We start from the raw sequence: 9,471 nt of genomic DNA, 5'->3' as shown, positions 1-9,471 counted from the left end.
TTCATAAACTCAGTAGGGTATATGACTCGTTAGACAAACTTTTTTGGACGGTACTTCTCTTGAGTTTGTAACCTAACACGTGTTCAGTGCGATTTACTGGCTAGCGTGGTTTGCAAGCTACCACATTTAACTCGAGGCTTACCTATTGCGCCACGGAACAAACACCAAAAAATTATATCACTACGGAACAAATTAACACCAAACAATTATATCACTACATTATTCAGCCTACAAAAAATTATTTGTGATCGGAAAACAAATTAAATCCCGTTCCTTTATTTTATTTACACAGTCAAACAGTGCCAAAATAATAATAATAATAATAACATGCCATAATATAATAAAAAAATATTTTTCACTAACATGGCATAGACTTACAAATAAATATTACGAAATAAGAACCCTGCGGTAGCACAACCTCAAACAATTTTTTTTGGGAACACCTGCAGCAATTCTCGATCGTAGGAATAATAATACCGAGCATCTTTCTCGAAACAATAATTTACAATTAGCTTCTTTCTACGTGATCTCTACAAATTTGACCTTCTTGCGTGCATTTTCGATCGGCTAACTGATATATATATTTTCTGAATATTCGTCCTTGATCCATGATTTCGAGTTTGACTTGGTTTCGATCAGTTGTTGATATGAGTATTTGTTTGGTTGTAGAAGTATTTTTTGATGATATCTAGGAAACCCATTCTTGTAAGCTGATACCTGTCGCAATGTGGCATACATCAGGTGAGTTAGAAATGGTCGAATTGAAGGCCAAACAAAATAACTATACATGTCAAATTAGGTATTATTTTTATTAAGAATGAGTTTCTTGTAAGACGGTCTCACGAATCTGTATCTGTGATACGGGTCAATCCTATCGATATTCATAATAAAAAGTAATACTCTTAGAATAAAAAAGTAATATATTTTCACGGAGAGTGGTCTCATGTGAGACCGTCTCATGGATCATAATCTGTGAGACGGGTCAACCCTACTCATATTCACAATAAAAAGTAATATTCTTAGCATAAAAAGTAATAATTTTTAATGAGTGAACCAAACAAGAGATCTGTCTCACAAATATGACCCGTGAGACCGTTTCACACAAGTTTTTGCCTTTCATGGATGACTCAAATAAGAGACATATCTCACAAAATACGACTCATGAGACCGTCTCACACACGTTTTTGTCTATTATTAAATAACAATGTTGTTTTGAATGGGTTCTAGAAGCTAGATAGGCAGCCATTTACATTTAGAGTTGAAAATTAATAAAGAATGGTGATCAATGTGAACTAGGGTTATTAACTCAGGAGTTGACCCATAAAAGAATCTTTCTTGTATTTTAAACATGAATTTCGAATATAATTTTATTATTTATGATGAAATAATATCTCAAATCTTAAATCGACTTCAAATGATATTGTTATTAGTTAAATTTGAAATCTGATTATAATGAAATCTTATATAAATAAATAAAAAATAAATTTAAAGTTTATAATCATGTTTTTATAAATTAAAAAAAAAAATATTTGAAATTCAGGGAATAAGAAGCTGGTGACTTACAGCTTCAATGTCAATTTTGTAAACAAGCAATTTTCTTCGCTCCCTGCAATTGGTCCTGTACGCCACTGCTACATGCCCAATGGCCAATCCTAAAGACGAAATGAATAAACCCAACTCCGTTGCTTTAGCATATGCGCCGCTTGAATACCCGCCGTTCATCAATACGTAGGAGCCCTTCAATGACACAAACACCAACGACGCCGCAGAGCAGACGGTGGCGACGCCCAAGTACGGCCATCTTGACAACCGCGGACCGTCGCAGAAACTATAAACACCTAAAAAGATCGACGACAGACAAATAGATCAGCTTGCTTTCATTTTGTAACATCATTGTTGTGTGAGTAAACAAAATATAAACTTACATAAAATGATAGCTGATCGAGCAATGGAGACGAGCGGAATATCTATGAGGGAGAGGCGAAAGTCGTACTTATTCAAATGAACCAAAAGGGATTGCAGAGTGAAAGAAGGCGGGGGCGGCTGAATAGAAGCGGAAAACAGAGCTGCGGGAAGGAGTACGTCGGCGATTATCAAGAGAATTGGGACTGAAAATAAGAGAAACGAAACCAACATAGTGATCAAGAAGAACAAAGTCTTCATCCATCTTGGAACAAAAAGAAATGCTAATTTCTTTGAACCTTTTTCTTCTTTCAAGTACCCCATTACAGATTTCAATACTTTTTCGGTTGGAGAATTTCTGCTTGAGAAAGTAGAGGGATTATAAGAGAAGGGAAATGAGGAAGAAAGAGAGTGGAAGGAGATTGCAAAACGGGGTGGAAGAAGGTTCTAAATAGTACTTTTGACTTGAATACTTGGAAATTGGAACTTTACACGCCTCCGGCTATGGCTTTTATTGGTCAAATCGAGGAGGCATAAACTTAGTTAATTCATCAAGTTAAATTAAAATATCTTAATTTATATAACATTTTATTAATTTTTTATATTAGGTCTCTTGTGAGACGGTCTCACAAATCTTTATCTGTGAGATGGGTCAACCTTACCGATATTCACAATAAAAATTAATACTTTTAGCATAAAAAGTAATATTTTTCATGGATGACTGATATTCACAATAAAAAGTAATACTTTCACCATAAAAAAGTAATATTTTTTTATAGATAACCCAAATATGATATTTGTCTCACAAAATACGACATGTGAGATCGTCTCACACAAATTTTTGCCAAACTTTTTAAAGTTATATTATATTTTCTGAAAATTAGACTATTTTGCATGATTATCAGTTATGACTGCTCTCTCATAATTTAAACCTATGAATTATAAAAGAAAAAACATAAATCTGAGCTTTTTAAGAAATCATGATATAATATAATGGCCTAGATTTTCCTTCCCTCCTATGAGTTGATATCAAGTGTCTTAAATCAAATATATTTCATTCATTTATTTTTACATCGCATAGGAATATTACCAAATTTTTAGGTAAAAAAATTTGACTTATTAAAGATTGTTGAATACTTTATACTCTTTAACATAATAATAAATATTGAAAATAACAAAGACTATTTTACTTGAATAATTATAAAAATTAATTTTAAAAAATGATATACGAAAGCATTTCTCAAGTTCTTAATTTTAATTATAATATCACTAATTTTTTATATATAAAAGAAACTTGGAACTAAAAATTCTGCAAAAGAATTGTATACATACAGAGCATCCATGTATGATTGATTATTGGCATTAGTTATAATTAAATATATTATTTTTTAGTTCTCAAAAAAGCTGGTTTGGTGGAACCTGCTTATTGACCTCAGTTTAATATTTATAATTCTTTCGAATTAATTAATCGAAAATTTGATTGCACTTCATAAACACAAAAACTCTTATGAAACGATCTCAAATATCAATTTTGTGAGATAGTATTAGAATAGTTGTTATTAATACACGCTTTTTGTGTGAATGTGGGAATACACTTTCTTCTATTACTTGTCATTTTACTATAAATAGGATTTGCTGTAATGGTTGTATAGTTTTTTTGGAAATCATTTTTTCAATATACGAGTTTCTGATTTTGTGGAGCTCATTCTTCGTCCATGGAGGTTTATTTGTTAATATGGTATCAGAGTCCGAGTTCCACCGTTATGTGTTGGACTGCCTATAATTAAGCCACCTGTTCTGCCCATAATTGGGTCATTTGTAAACTCCACGTTCCAGATGTTCATTCCTGGGCGTGAGAGAGGGTGTGTTAATGGTCCCACATCGGTTGGATAAATAACCTTTGAGTGGTATATATGTGATTGGACAATCCTCCCCCCTTGAGCTAGCTTTTGGGGTTGAGTTAGGTCCAAGTTCCAATCGCTGATGGTCGCTTGGAACGTTATAAGGCCAGGCTCGTCGCTAAGGGCTACACACAACAAGAAGGTATTGACTTTCTTGAGACTTTTTCCCCTGTTGCAAAGATGGTAACGGTGAGAACTTTATTGGCCTTAGCGTCTATCCATGGCTGGTTTTTAACACAACTTGATGTGAATAATGCATTCTTGCATGGTGATTTATCTGAAGAGGTGTATATGTCGTTGCCACCGGGGTATCAACGACAGGGGGAGTCTTTACCTTTGAATGCCGTTTGCAAATTGCACAAGTCTTTGTATGGTTTGAAACAAGCATCGAGACAATGGTTTGCCAAATTTTCTTCCACGTTACTTCGTATTGGTTTTGTTCAATCTCATGCAGATAACTCATTGTTTATTCGCAAACGTGGAGAGGTGTTTTTAGCATTGGTAGTATATGTGGATGATATAGTTATCGCCACCAACAATAAGGAAGAAGCTGCAATTTTGAAGACATTTCTGGACAGTCAATTTAAGGTAAAAGATTTGGGTGATCTCAAATACTTTCTTGGAATTGAAGTGACACGTTCATTACAAGGCATTTCTATATGTCAACGGCACTATGCTCTTCAATTGCTTGCGGATATCGGCCTCACTGGATGTAAGCCACGCACTACGCCGTTAGATGTAGGCTTCAAGCTCAACGAGGAAGAAGGTGAATTACTTCCTGATCCTTCCATATACAGACGTCTTGTGGGTAGACTTCTTTACCTTACTGTAACACGTCCTGACTTAGCATACTCAGTTAACAAGCGAATTCAATTTGTTTCAAAGCCAAGAGACACACACTTACAAGCTATATATTCCGTACTCAAATATGTTAAGGGGACAGTAGGCCAAGGCTTGTTCTACAGCTCCTCATCCAGTCTCAAGCTGAGTTTATTTTCTGATTCTGATTGGGCAGCTTGCCCTGATAGAAGACGTTCGATTTCTGGTTTCTGCGTTCTTCTGGGAGAGTCATTGATATCTTGGAAATCGAAGAAACAGCATACCGTCTCGAGGTCATCTTCCGAAGCGGAATATCGTTCAATAGCGAATGCAACATGTGAGGTGGTTTGGTTGCTGTCATTACTTAATGATTTTCAAGTATGTTGTGATACTCCAGTACCTTTATTTTGTGATAACCAGGCAGCGTTGCACATTGCATCTAATCCTGTGTTTAATGAGCGTACTAAACATATCAAGATAGATTGTCATGTGGTGCGGGAAAAATTACAGGCTGGAATTATTAAAGTGCTCTATGTGGCCTCAAATTTGCAACTTGCTGATTTGTTTACAAAGTCTCTTCTTCCTACACGGTTTCGAGAGCTTCTATCCAAGATGGCTATTCACAATATTCATTCTCCATCTTGAGGAGGGGTATTAGAATAGTTGTTATTAATACACGCATTTTGTGTGAATGTGGGAATACGCTTTCTTCTATTACTTGTCATTTTACTATAAATAGGACTTGCTGTAATGGTTGTATAGTTTTTTTGGAAATCATTTTTTCAATATACGAGTTTCTAATTTTGTGGAGCTCATTCTTCGTCCATGGAGGTTTATTCGCTAATAGATAGATTTTCGAACTATTAATTTTCATTATAAATATAAATCGGATCGACTCACTCACAAATATATATCCATAAGATCGTCTCACACCTACTCCCCAAATTAAAAGTACGTGGAAATTAATAATCCTATCATGTGCCCAATTTAGTTAGGTAGTTGCAATGATCGTTTATAATGGTTTGAGCTAGCTCCTCCACAAAATAACACACCTTTTTATTATTATTATTATTGTTATTTAACTAATATTTAATTAGGATTATCTTTTATGCTTTTTTATTTTTTAAATGATAAATAATATTTCAGTACAAATGAGTAAAAAACGAAGTAATTAAATTTTCTATTGCGCAATAAAAAAAAAAGACAAAAACTTGTGTGAGACGGTCTCACGGGTCGAATTTGTGAGACGGATATCTTATTTGGATCATCCATGAAAAGATATAATTTTTTATGCTTAGAGTATTACTTTTTATTGTGAATATAAGTAGGTTTGATCCGTCTCACAAATTAGTATCCGTGAGACGGTCTCACATGATACCAACTCTAAAAAAAAAAGTAATCAGATGTAGAAAATGACCCATGTACATGTACTAGCTCTTATTTTATACTAGTTGTTTTGCAAACGCGGTGCGTGTGTACAGTTTTTTATAATTATCTATGGACTAAAATGAAATTTGACAAATTATCGAGAGACTAATGTGCTATTTGAATCGTTGTAATTTTTTTAAAAAAAAAACAAAATTGTTTTTTGAAATTAAAAAAAAATAAAAAGCAAAATGTAATTTTTATATCAAATGAGGGCAAACTTGAGAACGCCAAAAACAGACCACTTTTTTGTCTATATTAGAGAGATTCTTAATAGATAGTAATAGATTCATCGACAAACCTAGCAACTTAAATCCAAGCATTCCTTAAATTTTGTCCTAATTATAAGTGCCTTCTTGTTTTTCTATAATTATGTTTTTGTATCGGACTGGATGTTGTATTTTGATTTATAAATTTAACATATATTCAGATATATTTTTATTGTTTTAGATAAACAAGACAACGAGTTTCGAATTCAACTTATATGTTTATATAATATTTTATATTAATTAAAAAGAATGTGAAATTCACTCATTCCTAATTTATGATCGCCCGTTTTTATTAATTCCAACCATTTAATTTTTCAATTATGATATAAGGTAGAAAATAAGAGCTACAAAATTAGTCCTACTTTATATAAATTATGTTTAAATAAGTAATATTTGTATTTAAAATTTGATATATTATTAATAATAAAATTATAATTTAAATTTATGAATTTTCAAATTCACTTTCAATTTTTAGCATTTATCAAGTCAAAGGACTACTAATCTTGTAGCCGCCAAGCTAGCGGGCTTCAACTTACAAGTTTCTCCAAGATTCGTGAATTCCTTTGTATAAACACGACGTCCAGTGGTTGAGCGTGACATTATAAACTTTACGGGTTTTTTTATTATTAATTTAAAATTTAAAAAAAAAACATTCAAAAAAAAATTATTTTGCAAAAGTACTTCGATCCGCTCTTTGTAGGCGTCGACACTCCACGTGGACGAGCGTCAACGTAATATTATATTATTCTTATATCATTATTATTATATATATAATTTTTAATAATTAATTTAATTCAAATAAAAAATATAATATTTAAGTTTATTATTATTATTATTATTATTATAACTTTGAATAATTAATTAAATCTAATAATATTATTTATAATTATGAATAATTAATTTAATTCGAATAATAAATATAATATTTAAGTTTTTTTATTATTATAAATATTTATAATATATTGTAATTATTAAATATTTTTTATTATTTTGTTGGGTGATTAAAAAATTAGAGATATGAGAAGATTGAAGGTAGAAAATTAAGATGAATAAAAATAGTAGTCTTCATCAATACATCAATAAGATTTTTACTTTAGCACATATTATCGATAAAACTTACACTGAATTACAATATTTTCATTCTATTCCTAAATTAACATTGTTTATTTTCTATTTAAGCTATTATTATTAATTGAATTTCAATCATAACATTAAATTAAAATATTAATCACAACATAAAAATACAATATTAATATATTATACAAGTAATTATTAATGCTTGCTTGCTTTTTTCACGGTTGGCCTTCTCATTTTTATAGATTGATTTATTTAATAAATCTATTAATAATAATAAACCGATTATATATAATTATATGTTTTACAATTAATTTTTTTAATGAAATATGTGTTTATATAATTTTGAGAGAAATCGAAATAAGTCTTCCTAAAATATCCTTTTGACCAATTGATTTTATTTACGTTTTCTTGGAACAATAATTTAAAATGGAACAATAAATAAAAATAAAAATATTTTTCAATCCTATCATATCTCTCATATTTTTATCCTCTCACATTTTTAAAATGGAACTATAAATATTTTTTCAATCCTCTCATATTTTTAAAATAGAACAATAATTTAACATGGAACGATGAATATTTTTTCAATCATCTCTTATTTTTAAAATGTTGATTTTATGTACGTTTTCTCTTCAATCTTCCCATATCTCTAATTTTTCAATCACCCAATCAAATAATATAAAATATTTAATAATTAACATATATTATAAATATTTATATTTTATATTTTTCATTCGAATTAAATTAATTATTCAAAATTATAAATAATAATAATAATAAAACTTAAATATTATATTTTTTATTCGAAATAAATTAATTATTCAAAATTATAAATAATATTATTAAATTAAATTAATTATTCAAAATTATGTAAGTGCGGATGCTCGTCCACGTGGAGCGTTCGCGCCTACAAGGGACGGATTGAAGTAAATTTGAAAAACAATTTTTTTAATTTTTTAATTAATAAAAAAACCCAAACTTTACGCTATGGTATATTTTTAAATAAAGAAAAAATAGTAGGATTTTTGTGAGACGGTCTCGCGAATCTTTATCTGTGAGACAGGTCAACCCTATCGATATTCACAATAAAAAGTAATACTCTTAGCATAAAAGTAATATTTTTCATATATGATTAAATAAGGTATTCATCTCACAAAGTACGACCCGTGAGATCATCTCACACAAGTTTTTGTCAAAAAAAAAAAATAAACCTTCCCTCAAATTAAAAATATTTCTTTTTAATAAATAAAATTATCATAAAAAATTATTTAAGTAAATTTGTACCTAATCTAGAACTAACATATCCTAATAAAATAATTTTTTTATCTATATTTTTAATTTTAAATTTATTTAACACCTATAACATAATATTGTTATAAAAATTCATTTTTTAAAAATTACTAAATTTAATATAATATCTAAATTTTTAAATAAAAAACTATTTAACCCAAAACACATCCACGTCAAAAAGGACATAAGTGGTAAATCCCAAGCAGTACTCAAAGATCACATAATCAGTGTTCAAAAATCATAATCGAAGAAAATAGTTATATAAAAAAATAGATTCATCCCAAAAATGAAATCCAAATACTGAGAGACAAAATATGAACATCATCTAGCAGCTAACGTTCCATGAACATGAGTCAAAATCTTCCGAAAGATAGTTTCCACATTCGGCCTCTCACCGTCAAAAAGTGCCATGTTACGAGCACTCCAAATGTGATAAACCAATGCAACTATCCCCGAGTGGCACCTCCGTGCACGCGTGGTAGTACTTCTGAATCTCCTGCGGAGAAGACGAAGTAAACCTGTCATAGAACGCGTCATACACTGAACTTCCAACCACTCTCACAATCTTACCCAAAGCAGTGTAGAAGATGTACACTGAAAAAAAAAAGTGTTGTGCAGTTTCAAGTCTAATAATATTTATAATAAAAATAATATTTCGACAAAAAAAATAATATTTTTCATGAATAAATCAAATAAAATATATGTCTTATAAAATTGATACGTGTGACTGTTTCATGAGAATTTTTTGTATTAATCCAATTATAATGTGGATTTTTCAAGTTGTCCGT

At 30.2% G+C, this 9,471-nt stretch overlaps 1 protein-coding gene across 1 annotated transcript; it reads right to left on the bottom strand.

Moving 5' to 3' along the window:
- Nucleotides 1–293: 293 nt before the first annotated feature.
- On the bottom strand, nucleotides 294–2,346 carry LOC140804784 (uncharacterized). Its single transcript, XM_073160914.1, has 3 exons — nucleotides 1,926–2,346; nucleotides 1,564–1,838; nucleotides 294–717 (listed from the first exon to the last, which is right to left on the bottom strand). Exons 1-3 carry the CDS (start codon nucleotides 2,224–2,226, stop codon nucleotides 568–570), a joined length of 726 nt encoding a protein of 241 aa, XP_073017015.1. The 5' UTR covers nucleotides 2,227–2,346; the 3' UTR covers nucleotides 294–567.
- Between the last annotated feature and the right edge of the window lie 7,125 nt (nucleotides 2,347–9,471).

The sequence above is a fragment of the Primulina eburnea genome, chromosome 11 (assembly GCF_022965805.1).
Source record: "Primulina eburnea isolate SZY01 chromosome 11, ASM2296580v1, whole genome shotgun sequence".
Classification (NCBI taxonomy): domain Eukaryota; kingdom Viridiplantae; phylum Streptophyta; class Magnoliopsida; order Lamiales; family Gesneriaceae; genus Primulina; species Primulina eburnea.
This window is presented reverse-complemented; position numbering and strand designations above follow the sequence as displayed.

Excerpts from the sequence above, each read along its gene's own strand:
- LOC140804784 (XM_073160914.1), bottom strand. The coding sequence starts at position 2,226 with ATGGGGTACTTGAAAGAAGAAAAAGGTTCAAAGAAATTAGCATTTCTT. Across the intron at positions 1,839-1,925 it reads TCGATCAGCTATCATTTTAT|GTGTTTATAGTTTCTGCGAC; the intron begins GTAAGTTTATAT and ends CGATCTTTTTAG. Across the intron at positions 718-1,563 it reads ACAAAATTGACATTGAAGCT|GTATCAGCTTACAAGAATGG; the intron begins GTAAGTCACCAG and ends ACATTGCGACAG.